This window comes from Herpailurus yagouaroundi, unplaced genomic scaffold (genome assembly GCF_014898765.1).
Source record: "Herpailurus yagouaroundi ecotype Mexico unplaced genomic scaffold, PumYag 141, whole genome shotgun sequence".
Lineage (NCBI taxonomy): Eukaryota > Metazoa > Chordata > Mammalia > Carnivora > Felidae > Herpailurus > Herpailurus yagouaroundi.
The window spans coordinates 67155179-67175066 of record NW_024412396.1 but is presented as its reverse complement, the minus strand read 5'-3'; the positions used below and the strand labels follow the sequence as shown (position 1 = coordinate 67175066).

Here is a 19888-nt window from a genome sequence, read left to right as displayed (position 1 = left end):
GTGAGTGTGAATTACAGCGGGGTGGAGCGTGACAGATGAGGCCTCGATGGCGGACAGAGTCTGTATCCTTCCAGGTGGTGGGACAGAATGGAATTAAGCGTCACAGGAGGAGGTAGCTTTAGAAACCCAGACAGACGCCAGGAGAGGGGAGATCTGCTTCTGGGAAGCATGGTTACCGACCCACATGGTGTTCGCGCAGTTTCAAAGTCAGATTTTACGGGGCGGGGGGGGGGGGGGGGGGAATTTACTGCCAAGAATTCTCCCTTCTATCTAACTGGATTGTGCCAACAACCTGCACACGTTCTCAGTTGTACTAGAACATAACAAAGGCTAATTTTGAAGGCAGCTCTTTCAGGTGTGTACTGTTTTCTTGACTCTGAGTAGAAAAATAAGTTACCAGGAATCTTACTCTGATAAGTGAAGTATGCAAAGTTTGTCAAATAGGAATTTTCTTAAAGTTGGTTTTTAACAATGACTTTAATGTTCTAAAATATTCTCTCTGATTGCTTTTAGGTTACCTAGGGTGTGAATTAATACAGACTTGGAAACTGAAAGAACTTAGAATCAGCATTTTGAGGTAAATATATACGTACTACAGCAGTGCTAAGACCTGCTTTGTTAACTGACTAGCAAAACGAACTTGTCTGTGAGATGAGAAAGCGTCACCTGTGCTCGAATGGCCTTCGCCCGACTAGACCAGACACGGATGAGTTTCACGGTTTCTTTTCCCGAGCCTCTGGGAGTGGAGACACTGCAGTCATTAGCGTAATGAGCACGAGCAAGGTTTGGTGTCAAAGCCGACAAAATCAACATTTGTTACTTAAATTAAGCTTCCCGTGTTAACACACTTCCTTAGTTTTTGATCTGTGATCTTTTACCAGAACCGCACCGAATTTATAGTTCTTTAGAACAGTATCGTTGGGGTGTGTTCTGAATTCTTTTATTCGTGAATGAATTCTGTAAGAGAGTTTATAGTGTGGATTGAACTGTTGTGTTTTTAATTCCATTCTGAGAAATTGAAATCGCTGACAGATTTCATGCACGTATCGCGGTGATTGGGATTTCTCAGCCAAGTGCCTCTTTCAGGGATCTTCGTTTCTTTGGTGTACGTGAATTTAGGAAATGACGTATACGTGGCATTGTCACTTTTACCCCCCGTTATTCTAGCTGCTATCTTTAGATTTTGTTTACTGTGTTTGATTTTCTTGTATTCCTTTTGCAGCCTTTTCTTGAACTTTCCTCTAACTTTTTCTTTTCCCCAGATCTCTGGGAATTAGGCATGCTATTGTTGCCAGCCCCCACTCTCTTGTTCTTTGTTTTAGAATAAGACTTCATATCCTAAAATAACCCAAACGTCTTTTGTTTAAAATGTAATACAAAATAATGGTCTTTTATTTAACTCTTCTTATCAATGGGGCTTTCTTGTAGATGTGTTTATATTCAGTTTTAAGTACAGGAACCTTAAACTTGGCTATTTTTGCATTTATTTTTAGAGCAGAAGCTTGGGCATGCTGTGATTTTCCAATAAACTGCTATCACAATGTCAAAATGCAGCTCGGACAACAGCAACACAGAGATCTCAAACATTAAAACGGTAAATCTGTGATTTATCTATCATACGTGGAAAGAGGAAGAGAGTTTGTGTGTTTTACTAAATTATTTCTGAGAAAATACTACGAAGAAGCTACACAATGGCCTCACCAATTTCGTGGATGTAAATTGTTTGTCCAGAAACTTAAACTCTGTCCTCGAGGAGCCATCACAAGGCGTTGTCTGTTGGCTCTGCAGAAGCAGTTAATCAATAATCAGTTCATCTGTGAAACTACAGAACGTTTACTTACCAGCAGGGATTCAGAGCTTTTCCTTAAGACCAGCTTAAGGGGAAAAAAAAATCTACTTAAACACACCAAAGAAAGTAAAAATTGGCAAAATTACAGATTGTTCTGTTTTCACATTATTGGATTACCTGTTGAGGTTTTTTTATCTTGGATTCGCTTTCCCTAAATAGAAAGTATCTCTGGGGCCAGCCACTGTACATTCAATCGGTGAAGATGAACTTAACTATTGTGACCTTACGGAAAAGCAGGTTGAGAGGGTTAAATCGCGGTCCCCTGTCTCCTTGCAGACCCTCTCCCGCACCCGCCCTCCCAGGAGAGGGTGTGGATTTCCAAAACCTACACAAAAACCTTTGGAACTGTGACGATTCTGTTCTGTACGTTATTGTGCGACAGTCGTGACTCTCTTGTTGAGTTTATCAAATACTCGCTTGAACTTGATTCTTCTGCACGCGTGCTCCTACACACGTGTGCCGGTGGAAGAATCAGGGTGTACATGCATCCCTGTGCAAATGCGTGCCAGGTGACCTGATGTCTGCAAGGCACACAGAAGCCGTTTGAAGGTGTTTATTGTCACTCACGTGGGCACGGTTTTCATTCTACAAACTGCACTGTTTGTCTGCCACGTTCTGGGGGTGGCTTGGTGTGGCGGGCGAACCGAGTGTGCAAGGGAGTCCCAGTCTCACCACTCATACATATTTACTTTTCGAGAGTCTTTTTTTGGAAACAGTTTCAAACGTGCAGCGAAGTCACAAGGTTAAGAGTGGGGCAGAGAATCCGCGCTTTGCCCCATTTGCTTAACGTGTTGCACACATTTGCTGTACGTGTATGTGGTTTCTTTGTCTGAACTATTCGAGGAGAAGTTGCGTACATCTCATGGCCCCTTACCCCTGGACACCGTGGGGTCTGCTTCTTAGGAATAAGGCTGCTTTCTTAAACAGCCTTAGTGCCGTGACCAGCCTCGGTGACTTTGACAGTTCTATCAGGGGCTCTGTAATGCCCTCTGTGGCATCATTCTGCAGTACAGGATCCAGTCTGAGATCACTCACTCCAGTTAGCTGTCATGTCTCTTTATAGTCTTTCATCTGGAACATTTTTAGAGTTTTTCTTTGTATTTTACACATTTTTAAAGGATACAGTCTCCCTTTGGAAAAATAGAACGTTCTTCTCATTTATTTTTTTAGACTCTTTCTCGGGACTTATTAGTTACAGTTCTGCCACTGTTATCTCTGTGAGAAAGAATGGTGGCAGCGGTGACAGCAGCAGGAAGGGGTGTCGCGGGTTCCTGGCTCCAAGTGGTGTTGGCAGGTGAAGGAAGAACTCTTTGGGGACTGGCATTGCCACCTTCCTCCTTTTTTATTCTCTTCAGCGGTCAGGATTTATGCTGATTTCCTGACCCCTTTTGCCATAGTTTTGATCGGTCTTGGATTGGTATTTGAGTTGGGTGGAGGCCGAGGGAGGGGGTCAGGCTTTCGGCATAAGTCGTCCCAGACAGTGAGCAGCCCACGGTAAGGAAAATGCAGAATGGTTTGACCGGGTGGTAGTCGGTGGGAGGGGCCTGTGGTCTGGGCCGTGGGCCTGCAGAGTGGCCCAGTGGACCTCAGGAGATGAGGTGCCATGGCTTTAGCTTTGGGTTCTTGGCAGCCGTGTTTGGTTAACCCACGGGCGTGCAAGCAGCGGGCCTGAGGAGTTGAGAACAGTGAACGCTGCACGGGGGGTAAAAAGAATGGTTGGTGGGGCTTTGGTTCGGTAGACGATGAGCGGATTATTTCTAGGAAGAACACAGTTGGTAGCGTTCAGACCGTGCTTCGCAGTCCTCCTCCCAGAGGGATGACGAGAACGATCGTAGGTCATCCTGGCTGGTCTGTGCCGTCTGACCTGGCCGCACCTGCGTTGCTGCTGTCCTCGGCGCCCGCAGCCCTGTGTCCCCCACTACTTACAGGAGATCACACCGGCACTGGCCAGATGTTGAGTTGTGGTCCCCTGAACTGACCTCTGAAATCAAGGGAGACTGGAGACTTCTCGTTGGATTTGATAGAACAGCTTCAGTCGCTGTCCTGTATCGTGGTCGTCCATTTCACGCGTCAGGAGATTCAAAGGTTCTCGTCAAGGACGAAGAGTGGGCTTCTTTCCGGTTTCATAGTGATAACAGTGAAAACTCCCAAGCAGTGTGGGGGCAGAAATTTCCTTTGGGGGCAAATAAATGCTGCTGACAGTCAGAAGGCCGATGGTGGACTGCCACGTTGAGGTCCGAGACCCTGACCCTCTGTGTGCAGGTAGGAGTTTGAAAAAGACTCGGGTTTAGTTTGTCATTTTACATCATCCAGTTCCTCTTTGGGAAAGAATACGTGAAACACAGAAGAGCCCTTACCTACCGTGAAAAACTCAGAATGGTTGCCCTTTGTCTTGATTCATCTAGGATATGTGTAATTTTAAAGGTAAATATTTAAATCGTTGGTCAGCTGTGCAGTTGAGCTAGGTTGTCGGTCAAGGAAAAGACCTTGTGTGTTTATAGTCTTTAGATACAATGACAAAGTGTTGGCAGGTATCTGAAACTTCAGTGCCTTCCAAACATTATCTCGCAAGTTTATCGATAGTGGCATCAATAGAATTGATAATGCTTGAAAATGTTTGTTTATGCACCCACATGCTTCGCATGTATGTATGTATTTAAAGAGGCATCATATTCATATTTTCTTTTAAAGGTATATGACGGGCATGGTTCTCTATCAGTCAATACAGATCCAGATTTTCTTCGTGAGTTCAAAGTATTGTATGATAGAACTATACCATCATTTACTTGCTCACTTCTTATCAGTGCATTTGAAAGGTATTGCTTGTTCCCAGGTACTAAGGCATCAGTACGTATCCGTGTCCTTGTTTCTTCGTGTAGTTGCCTAATTATTTCAGACAAGTTTCTAGGTGTAGAATTGCCGGGTCGGAAAGTACAGAACGCTTGACTTTTTAAAACGATCCTCTTAGATCGAGAAAAAGCTAAAACAATGACAGGGGAAGTTTGACAGGGTCCAGAGGAGTGATACTCTGATGTTTCTCTTGTTTCTTGGCTTTCTTTCGTCCTTAACCCTTCATGGTGGTGTAACGGTATTCTTTCTCCCTTTGTAGTAAGCTGCGCTAGAGCAAAATGCAGTGAGAGAAGCACTGGATGAATGAAAGCCCTGCTTTGCAGCCCCTCAGCATGGCGGGCCTGCAGCTCGTGACCCCTGCCTCCTCACCAATGGGCCCTTTCTTTGGACTGCCATGGCAACAAGAAGCAATCCATGATAACATTTATACGCCAAGAAAATACCAGGTACTAATGAGAACACTAATACTGGAGCGCCTCCACTGAAATGGAGTCAATTAGCACGTAGTTGACATGTCTTATGTAAAACCCATTTACCTTTTCAAGCTCTCCTCTTCTGAGTAATTTTCTCCTTCCAGATACTTTTGTTCCTAATGGCCCTTTTCTTTTCTAACATCTGCCGGCCGATTGACGTAATCATTTTGTTTGTGAAGTTCCTTATTGTTTCCCCTCTGAAAACCTCTCCCCTCGCAATACCCGCTTGGGTGTGTCTGTCCTCAAGAGCTCGGAGGGAATGGAGACGGTTCGAACCACCACCAACGGGCAGGACCACGGTTACTGTAAACTCAGTTCTTCGTGTTATTCTGTCCCCCCTGCAAAAATATTTCTCAAACAGATTGTAAACGTTACCCCACGCGTGTTTCTACAGCACAGCTGGCCATACGTCGCAGGCATTTTCGCGCCTGTGATCTCCTTCCAGAAAGATGCAGAGAGTCTGTGTTTTGGCAGACTTAGCAGAGGAAGATCTCAGGAAGCAGTGACGTTTCCTGAATTAAGACAGAACCCAGTTTTCCCAGTGTTGTACCCAGATAAGAAGTGTGGCGTCTTCTTCCCCACTGTATTTCTAGGTGGAACTGCTCGAAGCAGCTCTGGATCATAACACCATAGTCTGTTTAAACACTGGCTCAGGGAAGACGTTTATTGCCGTACTACTCACTAAAGAGCTGTCCTATCAGATCAGGGGAGACTTCAACAGAAACGGAAAAAGGACGGTGTTCTTGGTCAACTCTGGTAATGCAGAAATTGTTTTATCATACTGTGTGGAGGACATTGGATGAGATTTTACGGTTGAGCACATTTTTAAAAAAAGTTTATTTATTTTGAGAGAGAGAGAGAGAATGGGGGAGGGGCAGAGAGGGAGGGAACGGGGAACCCCAAGCGGGCCCTGAGCTGTGAGCACAGAGCCCGACGTGGGGCTTAATCTCACAAACCGTGAGATATGACCTAAGACCAAACCAAGAGTCGGACGCTTTACCGACTAAGCCACCCAGGGGTGTCCCGTAAGCACTTTTTCTCTGTGGCTATTAAGTTAGATGATGGAACGTATAGAGGGTTTGAAGAATAATATGTTTGTTGAGATTCTGAGAGCAGAAATAGCATTTAGTCTTGTCTCTTAACTTTATAGTACATCTCTTTTAAGCGTCAGCCGTTTTATTTCACAGATGTTAAACTTCAGCTTTTTCCTTAAACGTATTTAATTCTGATGCTACGGTTTTTGCATGGGCTACCTTTCGGAACATAAGCTAATCTGTGTCGTCACAGTTATTTCTGGTTATATTTGTTTTAGCTTTGCAAAGTCCATCAAAAAGTGCTTGATTTATGAGACTGGTAGCATTGTGATTTGTGATTTTACTATGCCAATTACAGAAGGGGAGGGAGGTGCTTCTTAAAAGTTAGATATTCAGTTAGAGTCTGTGATCCTGGATTTGTGTTTGGCTTTACATATTAAAACAAAAAGTATAAAATGTGAACCTGAGCTGCTGGGGCAGTGGTCTCCTTTTTTGTTTTCAGATGGTCTCAACATGTGATGTTCTCCTGTACTTTAAATATATATGAGACCATCTTATTTCTTGGCAAAACAATCTGATTTTACTGAAGAAAACAGGAGTGGGGGGTGGATCTGGAGTAGTTCCCCTTCCAGCCTAGAAGTTCTGTTCTTAGGTTGGGAAAATCGGCTGTAAAGAAGGAGGGTGGCATAGGGTTCTCTGAAGTGAATGACGGAGGACCAGGTCTTAAGTCTAGTAAAAGCATTTTGGAGGATCACCTTGGAAATACGGTTTTCAATTGGCTATCTAAAAAATCAGGGGTTAGGTAATGATATATAATAATAAGGATTTCCTTAGCTGTCTTAATCATTAGTAGTCCAGAGAGCCAGCTATGTAAGATTTGTCCTATTTACAAGGAGTATTTGTATCTGTAATCAGCAAACCAGGTTGCTCCACAAGTGTCAGCTGTCAGAACTCATTCAGATCTCAAGGTTGGGGAATACTCAAGCCTGGAAGTAAATGCAGCTTGGACAAAAGAGAAATGGAACCAAGAGTTTACTAAGCACCAGGTAAGACTTGGAAAGAAATTTCCCTTTGTAAATCCCTACGAGTCCTCGACTCCGTCTATAAGATGACCTTTAGTCTTGGTTGTCTTTGTTTAGTTTGAAAACTCGTTCCTGTACTTTGTCAGCCTAGGAACTAGCCCTTCCGTACTCTTTCTCACGGTCTAAAACCAAATGAATAGGAACGTATAATGTTGCTCTTACTGCACAGGAGAGAAACAGCTTTGCAGTGTGATTTACTGGCTGGAAAAACACAAATTCTGATGACGTACTTCCCGCTTGTGGATAACCTGCTTTTCAGAAAATTTATGCTTGAGTTAAGTGTCTTGAGACTGGAGATGCTTCTCGGTTGAGACCTTTGGGTCTTTGACCAGAGACTTCCTCTGACTTACACGTTTGTGTGGAGCCAGCGTGCGTAGAGGGTCTTTTTGGTGTTGGTGTGTCTGAAGCGGTTAGGAGGTGCTCCGTAGCTCAGCTGGAGCAGTGCACACGGACTAGCGTGTCTCGCACACGGGGTTGAGTCCTCATCAATAAAACATTGAGATGTCCGCACAGAGATAGTGCCCTGAAAAGAACATTTGGTCGGTGTCTTCTTCCAGAAAACCTTGTCAGTTCAACGGGAAAAAAGAGGAAAACACAGGGTGAATTGTGTTGTCATTTGATTAAATCAATAGGTCTCATCAGTCAAAATGGGGCTAATAGGAACCTGAAAACCTGAAGTAGTTTTAGGAGACTTATCATAAAAGCATGGTCCCTGTTATCAAGAATTTTTTTCCCCTAATCTGTTTCCGTATTTGCCCATCTCTGCTTCTTGGTTCCAAAGTATTAGCTTGCATACGTTTAGAACGTCTGTTTTGATTTTGGCTAATGAGTTCCTCACTTCTCGCCTACAGAATGGTGGCTCCGTAATCTGATTTAATAGAAGTGTATCCAGGCAGGTAGGCAGGTGAACGCACGTTCATACACTGATGTCAGCTTTCTTTTAGGTTCTTGTTATGACCTGCTATGTCGCCTTGAATGTTTTGAAAAATGGTTACTTATCGCTGTCGGACATTAACCTTTTGGTGTTTGATGAGTGTCATCTTGCGATCCTAGACCACCCCTACCGAGAAATTATGAAGGTAAGTTTTTAGGTTTTTATCAGTCTTAATGCAAGTCAAATTCCTGAGAATAAGCGGTGTTTTTATATATCAAAAGCAGTAATATCCGTTACCAGTTTTGGGAGCTTCATTCCCTATGTGAACGAATGAATGTGAAATTAATTTTCACTGAGATCTATAATAATGAACTGTCATGCGTAACCTATAGTAAATCTAGTCCTGGGATAAACTTTTAAGCATAAGTAAATGAAGTACGTAATGCGTGATACATCCATTATGTCCTCTGTCGTAGCACATTGACATACGCTTCTTGGATACAGGGATCTTTGAAACAGGCTCCAGTCATTCCATAAGTGATACTTTTAGTGTCTGCCCATCTTCCTGATTTGTGTCAGTGTCTCTGTCGTCCTGGCCTCGCAGAACGAATGCCTCACTGTCAGCATCTCTTATCGTGTCAGCTCTGTGAAAACTGTCCATCGTGTCCTCGTATCTTGGGACTGACTGCTTCCATTTTAAATGGGAAATGCGACCCCGAGGAATTGGAAGAAAAGATTCAGAAGCTGGAGAAAATCCTCAAGAGTAATGCTGAGACCGCAACTGACCTGGTGGTCTTGGACAGGTAGGCGCTCGGCTGGGGTTTCCCCTTCCGTCCCTTTCCTGGGGCCTCCCGGGCAGCGCCTGTACAAGTGGACAGGTGCCTGAGGCAGGGAACGAGCGAGTCTGAGAATCCTTAGGGCAGGGACCTCCCCTTGTCTCCACAGAGAACAGCAGATGGAGGGGCTCCGTCTCTCAGAAGATGGCATGAGCGTGGGCCCCTCCTGTTTGCTGATGTGGACGAGGACCGGGAGCCAGGACAGGAAGCTTGTTTCTGCCCACGTGTGTTCATGGTCGTTCCAACCTAAGTGTCCGCGTGATGCTTTGCAAGAACACGACTTTATGGACAGAATTCAGTGTTTTGCGCTACGTTTAGAAAAAAAATTTTTTTTAATGTTTATGTTTGAGAGGGGGAGAGAGAGACAGAGCACGAGCAGGGGAGGGGCAGAGAGAGAGGGAGACACAGAATCCGAAGCAGGCTCTGCGCTGTCAGCACAGAGCCCGACGTGGGGCTCGAAGTCACGAACTGCGGGGTCGTGACCTGAGCTGACGTCGGACGCTTAACCGACTGAGCCCCCCGGGCGCCCCTACGCTACGTTTTAAACTGATTGGAAAAACCCCGGTGTTTTGCAAATGGGTGTGACTGTGTGAGAACAATGTTGTTTATGCTTTCTGGGTTTGTGTCTTTGGAAAGGTAGCTGCTTTGGGTTTCAGTAAAACGTGTACACATACACGCTTTTTGATTTGAGTTGGTGGATGGGAGCTTATACCAATTAGGTTTATAATGAAGTTGATTCAACTCACGTTAAAGCATCCTTATAGGCGATAGTTCTTGGAACAGTTATAATGACTAGAGAAGCCGATTTCTCAGGGAGTTAAATCAGACAGGTTTTGAAATCCTGGCTTCCACTGACTGGGAGTTGTATGACTTCAGGCGAGTCCTTTATTGTCCCGGAACCGGTAAAATGACGTTGACAGTGGTTTCGGGGGATTCCTTGATGATCAGTCGCGTTGATACATGGAAAACATCTTGCAGTGTACCTGCCATTTAATAGGAACTCGGGGAAAGATCTCTTTGTAGAACGAGAAGAAAAGGTAACGTTTCGGATCCGTGGGATGTAAGGATTCAAGATACATGAAATACACGCATGAGATACAAATCTCGCGACCTTTTGGACGAGGTGCTTTTGACTTTTTCGAGCCAGAATGAGCTGATGTGGCAGTGAAGGGCTGTTTTTGTTCCGAATTAGATTGGGAACCTGCAGTGCTTGAGGTTTGCAGAAGTGGAGGTATTAGGGCACTTAAGTAGAACTGATAAGCGGTCTATTGAACCTGGTACTTCCCAGTTCTCTAAGCGTGACTCTCTGGTTAAGTATAAATTCTGATGGAGAATAATGAAAACCGTAGTATTTACACAGGTCTTTAGTGTATTTCATTTCCTTAATCGTTGTTAGTGCTTTCATTTAAAAATTTTTTTCAATGTTTATTTTAGAGAGAGAGAGAGAGAGAGAGAGCGAGCGAGTGCGAGCATGGGGGGGGGGGGGGCGGGGGGCGCCCCAGAGGGAAAGAGAGCCAGAATCGGAAGGAAGCAGGCTCCAGGCTCCGAGCTGTCAGCACAGAGCCTGATGGAGAGCTAGAACCCACGAGCCACGAGATCATGACCTGGGCCGAAGTCGGATGCTTAAGCGACTGAGCCACCCAGGCGCCCCAGTCATTGTTAGTGTTTTCGAATATTATGTGCTGTTCTCGTTGTCCTAGTTCATGAAAGGCATAAGAGATCCAAGGATGATACCATAATCGGTTCAAAGTTAGGTGAGTTTTCCTTACAAGGATACGGTAAAAACACGTTAAAATAAAGTTGAATTTGCAGATGCTAAGAGTTTCGAGTAGTGTGGAGGTGGATAGATTCAATGATAGCATTTTCCCTCTATGATCCGCCCCCGTCCCTATTTCTGTGTCTGAGAAGTAATCATTATTGAGTTGTTTGAGTATCTCGATGCCCAAAGAGGCAAAAGCTGAAAGTCTAAACCTATAAACCCTGGGGTAATAAGGTCATGATAAGACTCACAGAATTCTTGGAACGTGGGCTCTAGACAGTCCCTCCTAGAGCCCTCCTGAGCAAGCGTAGCACATCTGAAAGTGAGCGCCCTGGGAGGAAGACCACCGCGAGCCTGCCTGTGATCCCAGGGTGTAGACACATATTCGGGGATCGTAGTGCGGGAGTGAGTTCACTGTGGCAGTGACACCCGTTGTTTCGTTACAGATACACTTCTCAACCGTGTGAGATTGTGGTGGACTGTGGGCCGTTCACGGACCGAAGTGGCCTCTATGGCAGGCTGCTGCTGGAGCTGGAGGAGGCACTGAACTTTATCAACGACTGTAACATATCTGTGCGTTCGAAAGAGAGAGATTCGACTTCAATTTCTAAGCAGGTAAGCGTGTACAAGTAAGTAGAGAAAGCAGAAGTTGAGTTTTCCTGTCGAAACGACAGTGTGCTTCTCGTGAGGCTGTTGGTATGTTTTAGTTCAAGGACTTGTCTTCTTATTCCTGGACTTTTTTCATGGAACAGATCATACCGGGTTGAGTTCATGGTCACCTGACATTATTAAATGTCGACCTCCTTGGTTTCAGGAAATAGGTTGGAAAAAGGAAAACAAGGAGATGGGTTGGGGTCCATTGTTGTTGTTGGGTCAGATGAGTTAGTCAAACCCTCGGGCTGAACGAATTCTTCTGCTGTTACCCGTGTGTAACTGGGTCTGAGCCCATCGCTCCTGAGTGGCACAGCTTTGGGAGGAGATCCTTTTTGATCAGTGGTTCCCAGAGTGTGGACTCCAGATCGGCAGTGTCAGCGTCCCCCTAGGACTTGTTAAAACAGATTAGGGACTCATCCTTTACCTGCTGAAGCTGAAGCTCAGGGGAGGGGTTCAGCTGGCTGAGACGTGACAAGTTCTCCAGGTATCCCGATGCATTGAAGTTTGAGAATCATCATCCTAGGACTTTGCAAACCATTTTTTTTGTTTGTTTTGTTTTGTTTAACGTTTATTTATTATTGAGAGAGAGAAAGAGACACAGAACATGAGCAGGGGAGGGCCAGAGAGACGGGGAGACACAGAATCCGAAGCAGGCTCCTGGCTCCGTGCTGTCCGCACAGAGCCCGATGCGGGGCTCGAACTCACAAACTGCGAGATCATGACCTGAGCCGAAGTCGGTCGCTCAACCACCTGAGCCACCCAGGCGCCCCACAAACCATTTGTGAAATAACACTGTTACATAGGAGTCCAGATTTCTCTCCTGATGATTTTTTTCTGGAGCAGCCGTGCTTAGACTCTTCTCAGCCCTTGATTTCTCATTAAGTCTGCATTCAACCCAGTTTGCCTTTTACTGGCCTGCAGACCCGACAGTCCCTCAGTTACAGCCTCGTTAGGGATTTACATTCTGCTCTGAGCTAAGAGCGGAAGATGCGGCTCTCTGGGCATAAAGTGCAAGGAAAATTCTCTTGCTCTTGTCTGACGCCTCAAAGAAAATTGCTCTGCTACATAATTCACCTTGCATGTCTACCTGGAAGTCAGTGATTCCGTTTTACTTGTAACAACAGACCTGAAATTAAATTTTATTAACCTTATACGGGTGCATCTTTTATATTCTGTTAATGATTACCTTTTCTGGGGAAGACAAAAGGATGGTTCTGGGCATACATGTATATGAAAAAGTAGAGATTGAAAAGCCCACCGGCCGCCCCCCTCAACCTTGGGGCACTGGCCTCAGTGTCTGGATGAGTGGGGTGAATGTATTTTGAAAGGGCCGATTGGAGACCGCTTCAGTCCCACTTGAACCGTGCGTGAAAACGCTGCGTGATGTTACCGTTCAGCATTTGGCTCTTTCTGTTGTCCTGTAGATACTGTCAGACTGTCGTGCCGTATTGGTGGTCCTGGGCCCCTGGTGTGCAGATAAGGTCGCTGGGATGATGGTCCGGGAGCTGCAGAAGTACATCAAACACGAGCAAGAGGAGCTGCACAGGAAATTTCTATTGTTTACAGACACCTTCCTAAGGAAAATCCATGCACTATGTGAAGAGCACTTCTCTCCTGCCTCACTTGACCTGAAATTTGTAACTCCTAAAGTAATAAAACTGCTCGAAATCTTGCGCAAGTACAAACCGTATGAGCGGCAGCAGTTCGAGAGCGTCGAGTGGTATAATAACAGGAATCAGGATAATTACGTGTCCTGGAGTGATTCTGAGGATGATGACGAGGACGAAGAGATCGAAGAAAAAGAGAAGCCGGAGACCAATTTCCCGTCTCCGTTCACCAACATCTTATGCGGGATCATTTTTGTGGAAAGAAGATACACAGCAGTTGTCTTAAACAGGTAAATAAACGTCCAAGATTAGCGGCTCTTCCCGTAGTGGAGCGAGGCAGCTTTTGGCTTGGTGAAGGGATGCTCTGTAATCGCTCTGAGACTGGCGGAAGGCCCGGGTGGGTGGCCTTCACTCGATACCGTCATGGGTCGTGTGCGATGCTGTACCGGCATCGACGGGGGGGACGTGCGTGTGACCGTCGCGTTCCCAAAAGGCTAGGTCTGACGTGACCTGAGATTTTTTTTCTCTTGAAGGATGTCCATTGGTCGTGACCTGTTTGACACAGAGAGCGAGTATGGAAAACTTCTGTGACGTTACAGTGAAACACTTTTTGTCTCCCGTTTAGTTGTCAGATGCAGTTCAGATAGTTCACCCGTGACTGTGTGTCAGGCTTTGTGTTGAGCATTTCACACCAGGCTTTCCCCTTCAGTAGTTGGAGGATAAATTTTACCGGGGAATCATCGTGGTTATTTTGTTGCCGCTGCTACTGTTAACTTTTTCCTCCTGACAAATGTCGATTCAGGGTTGCAGATCCGCGGTGGAAAAAGTTGAGAACAACTGGGTTTGCAGTTTGGCCTGGTTCATAGACTATATGTTAAAACTTTCTGACTCAGAAGAAAATAAAAATGTTGGGGAAGCATTCCGAGAATATTGGCAAAGGATGACCCTGCATCCAGACTAGGCCGTGGATGCCCGTCTCCCCCCTCCTCTTTGGCAGAAGTTGATTCTTCCTGAAGAAGAAGGTTGGCCCAGCCAGGGAGCGGTACTCCAGATCTGTGTCAGACGGTCTGGTAACGTGTGGTTCTTTCTGGTTTGTGTACAGATGCTGTGGTATCGAAGGGCCAGAAAGGGGCCTTATTTTGTGTTTCAGACAGTCAGACGACGATCTGTTTCTCTCTGAGATCCATTAACTGGCCAGAGCTGATCTCTAAGAGCCAGTTCCGCAAGTAGTGATCTCTGAGGAGAAATTCGGCTTTGGTTCCTGTGGTAATTTGGGATTTCCGCCCCCCCCCCCCCCAAACTGCTTCTCACTGTTTTGGGGCTTTGAAAACTTACTTGAGTAATGAGAAATTGGACTCTGGGGTAGTCATCTGGCGGTTTTTAGTCTGGTAATTTTCATAGTCATTGGGCCTGATCCTTATGATGAATACAAAGTAAAATAATGTTAGGTAGTGAATTACCTTGGAATCCGAAGTTTAAGGTTGGAAAGGGACTTGTTGACTATCTAATCCAGCCTACTTATTTTTATAAAAAAGAAAGGGCCTCAGGAGGAAAAGTGATCGGCTCTGAGTGAAATTGCTAGGCAGTGGCAGAGACAGTTCTAGAATCCTGATATCCTCCCTCCTAGTTTCCAGTTCCTTCTACGGTCATGATGCCCTTGGGCATCACAGAACACTAAAAACCAGCGCTTTGTAGTGGGCAGACCATCCGGGACGCAGACCAGGGAGCGCATGACCGTCAGGATTGTTTCTTAGAATGGGGGAGAGGCATTTCAAGGGTCAGCTCCAAGCTTCATTATAGCCCTGCCCCCAGACAGGATGGTTTAAGAATTAAATACACTTTAGGGGACTTGGAAGAAATGGGGTACATTTTCTTCTCCTCCCTCTTCTCTGTGTGAATTCTTAAATGTAGAGCTGTGCCAGTTTTCACTGCAGGAATACTAGCCTGAAACCCGTGTATCAAAAACCAGTCAGTTATTTCCTATTGACTTTGAGGATCAGATTAATTGTGATCAGCTTTCATGAAAAGTGCCTGGAATTTAGTGTTGGATGATGAATCAAGAGCGGTTTGAGAATCAACTTTATGGGCAGCTAATGAAATATACAATAGAGGTCTTGTTCCAGTAAGCTTTTTAATAAGCTTAGAAAAACTTCCTGAAATCCACATTCTTTCCTTCCATCAGTTTAATGGGAGGAAAACCCTTCCTCAGTGAATAGTTTCATGGGAGTCTAAGCTATTGTGATACATGGGCAGTTTTGTCCTCTCCTAATTAAAAAAAATGAATCATAGCTACTTCTGTGTGTAATGTAGCCACGTGTATAGTCTTAGGATTACACTTTTCCTTTTGCCTTACGTATGGGCTTTATGGTTTATAACTTACCTTTAATTTTGTTTTGTTTTTTTAGTTTATTTTTTGAGACAGGGAGTGAGAGCAAGGGAGGGGCAGAAAGAGAGGGAGAGAGAGAATCCCAGGCAGGCTCCGCACTGTCAGCACAGAACCCCGTGCAGAGCTTGAACCCATGAACTGCGAGATCATGGCCTGAGCCGAAACCAAGAGTCGGACGCTTACCTGACTGAGCCACCCAGATACCTTGGTTTCTAACTTACCTTTTAGATACATATTTAAAATTTTTTTCTTCTAACGTTTATTTTTGAGAGAGAGAGATACAGTGTGAGTGGGGGAGGGGCAGAGAGAGAGGGAGACGCAGAATCCGAAGCAGGCTCCAGGCTCTGAGCTGTCAGCACAGGGCCCGATGCGGGGCTCGAACTCACAGACCACGAGATCATGACCTGAGCCGGTTGGACGCTCAACCGACTGAGCCACCCAGGAGACCCGCTTTTAGATCTGTTTTTAAATTTTCCAACACTCCATGAGAAAGGAAGGTGCATGTATTAACTGTATCATAGATGAGGAAGTGAAGACTCCGTTTGTGATCCTCCCAAAATAAGGCAGATATGGCCCTTTTCACTGTGTCATTTATTAGTCTTGTAGGACAGTCGAATCTGACATGCCTGGGTTTACATCCTCTCTCTACCCCTCTCCCTCTGTCTCCCTAGTAACTTAAATGTTTACAGAAAAGTTGTAAAGAGATTACAGAACTCCCTTGTCCCCCTTAGTTGGCTTCCCCCATCCATTGTTAACATCTTACATTATCGTGTACATTTGGCCCAACCAGGAAACTAACATTGGTGTGCTACTGTTAACCAAACTTCAGACTTCAGTTTCATTTACCAGTTTTCCCGTTAGTGTCATCGTCTTAATCCCAGGTACCATGTTGCATCTAGTTGTGTGTCCCTGATCTCCACTGGTCTCTTGTATTTTCTCTTTTCCCGTGGTTCTGATGACCTTGACAGTCTTGAGGAGTACTGGCCAGGTAGTTCGTAGACTAGCTCTCAATTTGAATTTGTCTGATGTTTTTCTCAGGATTAAAATAGGGATTTAGGATATGGAAGGATACTGTAGAGATGAAGTGCCCTTCTCGTCACATCGCATCAGGGGGACTCATGGTTATCGACGTGAGACATCACCGGTGACATGAAACCTCGTCACGTGGTTATGGTCGTGTTTGCCAGGTTTCTCCTGGAAGGTGTTCTTTTTCTCCTTACTTTATTCTGTGGAAGCAAATCACTAAGCCAATTCATTTATTATTGGAATTCTTCTGTGAGGAAAACTTCTTCTTTCTTTGATTCTATTTATTATTTATATTCATTGACTTAGGTTCTTTTCTCACTGTGGACTCATCTTTATTTTTTTAAATATTTTCTTTTAACATGTATTCATTTTTGAGAGATAGTGCACGAGCAGGGGAGGGACAGAGAGAGAGGGAGAAGCGGAATCCGAAGCAGGCTCCAGGCTCCAAGCCGTCAGCACAGCCCGACACGGGGCTCCAACCCACAAACCCACGCGCGATCATGACCCAAGCCCAAGTCGGGCGCTCAACGGACCGAGCCACCCGGGCGCCCCTCACGTTTGTGTGTTTCGCACTTCAGGCTTTAACCTGACGTTAGGTCATTTACCTTGTTGCTCTCGTTCCGCTCTGAGCCGTTGGGGCTCCTTGAGGTCAGCTCCTGTGTCCCTTAGACATGCCCTCATCCTTTCTGTTGTTGCTCAGCCATTTCGTCAACGAGCCCCGGTTCCTTTTATTTCTACTCACTTTTTTAGATGTGTATTTTGTGGAAGCTATTTAACTTTTACAAAAAGTGTTTATTATTTTGAGAGAGAGAGAGAGAGAGAAAACATGCGTGGGGGGAGGGGCAGAGAGAGAGTGGGAGAGAGAGAGAATCCCAAGCAGATTCCACACTGATAGTGCGAAGGCCATGACCTGAGCTGAAATCAAGGGTTGGACGCTCAACTGACTGAGCCACCCGGGCAACCCGAAAGTCATTTAACTCTTTAAAGCCTCAGCATCTTCATTTGTAAGATAGAAATTACTTCTCTGTCTCTTAACGTATGTAAAAATGGCTGTTTTATCACCTGATACAGTAGGTGCTGTTTTCTCACGTGCTCTACGCACACATTTGGGGCGCGTAGTGTCTGTATACTAGAACTATCGGTGATGGTTCTTTTGGTGGAATCACAGGGGAATTACATTTGATTTGTTCATGTTGTTAAAAAAATGTAAGGCGTAAGGAGACTATTAAAAGCTGTTGTTCACATATTTTAGTACTTGGCAGACATTTCAAATGATGTGTTTGTTTCTTTGAATTTTTTCCCCATACGGTTGTCTGCACAAATTTGCAAGCTTAGTGAAATCACAGTTCTACTAGTTTTCTGAATCTAGTGCACATATTTCCTATTTCTGACCATGCTGCTTCATTTTTTGTTTCTTTGTTTTTTTTTTTAACATCTATTATTTTATCTTGAGAGAGAGAGTGAGAGACAATATCCCAAGCAAGCTCTGCACTGTCAGCACAGAGCCTGACACGGGGCTCCATCTCAGGAGATCAGGACCCGAGCCAAAATCCAGAGTCAGCCACCCAGCCCACTGAGCCACCCAGGCGCCCCTGCCCATGCTGTTTCTGATGTAACTGGGAGGCGATGCGTGTAACACAATGCATTGTGTGGGCTGGTGCCAACTGAGTGAGCTAGGTACAGAGATTGAGGGCAAACATCTAAAAACTCTCAGTTTTGACAGTGATGTCTGCTGCATATAAGACCGTTGGCTCTTGAATATTTGTTTCATTTTCTTAGTAAATTTTCACGGAAGTTGACAAAAAATACCGCTCTCTGATGGATTTGATACTAGAAAAAAATAAATAACTCGTTCTTAGCTGCAGATAGTTTGAGAAGCTCTATGCACTAGAGAGCAGCAGGGCTTATTGAACCGCTTGCTTGTGCGACAGCTGACAGAAACTCAGTGTGAAACTCAAAAGAAACAAGTAAGACTTCGTGGCCTCTGTTCATGGTACTGCGAAGTCTCTCAGTAGTTTGCGTAACTCACTTGTGAGCTCCCTGACCATCCTCGTTTCTCTGGAAGCCTATAGCTTTGTCTGAGGAGTGTGATTAGGCATCCCCTCATTTATCTGATAAAGTTTCCTCTCTAAACACCATCATCATAAGTATATAGCATTTAATTACTGCTTACAAGAGATTGGGTTTGTTAACGTGCATATTGTCTCTTCTGTCCTCTGCAGTATTGATGTGAGTTTCAGTAGGAGAAATACGTTTACTCTTAGTGCCTTCTGCTTCTCAGCTCGTTGAAATCTGCTAACGTGATCATTTTGGCAAAGTAAAACACATCCTTTGCCTGACTGAATTAATTATTTTGCCTACTGCCTGACATGAAGTGCATTTTTTAACCTCTTGATGCTTATTTGCATACACGATCCTTTGGAAGTACCTATTTCTAAGATAATAAATTTTGTATTTCAGGCATGCGATTTCTTGGCCTGTAACGCTTCTTTCTGTTACTGACATCGTAAGCTTATTATAATAACTAAACAAAGCTTGGAACATATTAAGGAGGTTTCTGATTCTGAACATTTTAAGTATTTGAATGTAGAACAGACGTGTAAACTAACCTAGACATGCATGTGTTTGGCTGATTTGGAGGCAGGGAGATATTCTAGATGGCCACTCAAGGTTTCTTCCAGCTCTTTGATATTAGTCTGTTTCATGTATTTAAAAAAAAAAAAAAAAGAATGGTTTGACTTAAAAATGCAATTTTCTATTAGGAATTTATACTATGCGTATGACTTCAGAAGAACCATCTGGAATCACTTACGTCAGGTGTGGAACCATTTATCCCGTGTGCTGAGTTTTTGAATGTGGATATTTCCAAAATAGCTGTAATGGCAACACTAACTGTTAACCTCTGTCCCCGAGTAACGTGACCCCCCTCCTGTAGCTTTCTTCCATCTCTCAACCAGAAGGCCCGCTTTAGGTTACTGGCGTTCTGGATTAATACAGAGCAACAGGCAGGAGGAGGGACGAGTTGGGGAGCCTGTCTTCCGTGACAGGATGGGATGGGGACTCTGGCACCGACTGCCGTGCCGAAGTCTGGCGTGTTCTGTTGTGCAGAACTGGGGTGGGGGGGGGGCGCCCGCCAGCGGCCGGGGGGCAGGAAAGTGTTGGGCCTGGAGGCGCGCCTCAGCAGACAGGCATCCGTTGCCCTGGAGCTCTGCTTCCAGTGATACAGGGCGTTGTGGTGAGATTAAAATAACCATGCTGTTTCGCACACAGCAGGAGCTCTCTTAGTGCATGTAGCCGGAGAATGAGGTTTCCCTCGCCTCCGCCTCTGAATCCCCTCTTGGCCTCAGGGTGTTGGTACGCATTCTGCATAAGTTTGGCCATAGAGACAGGGGCTTGACTGCAGCCGCAAGTTGTGTGTGTGTGTGTGTGTGTGTGTGTGTGTGTGTGTGTGTGTGTGT

At 45.0% G+C, this 19888-nt stretch overlaps 1 protein-coding gene across 2 annotated transcripts in view; it reads left to right on the top strand.

The window, feature by feature from the left end:
• The first annotated feature begins 454 nt into the window (after positions 1-454).
• DICER1 (dicer 1, ribonuclease III) overlaps positions 455-19888 on the top strand; it is a 49821-nt gene continuing 30387 nt past the window's right edge. For both annotated transcript variants that reach the window (XM_040478162.1, XM_040478160.1), the window contains exons 1-9: positions 455-577; positions 1494-1594; positions 4959-5145; positions 5766-5928; positions 7122-7252; positions 8233-8367; positions 8805-8965; positions 11204-11372; positions 12836-13308. In XM_040478162.1, the coding sequence (XP_040334096.1) occupies positions 4999-5145; positions 5766-5928; positions 7122-7252; positions 8233-8367; positions 8805-8965; positions 11204-11372; positions 12836-13308 (1379 nt within the window). In that variant the 5' untranslated portion in view covers positions 455-577; positions 1494-1594; positions 4959-4998. The remainder of the gene's footprint in view (positions 578-1493; positions 1595-4958; positions 5146-5765; positions 5929-7121; positions 7253-8232; positions 8368-8804; positions 8966-11203; positions 11373-12835; positions 13309-19888) is intronic.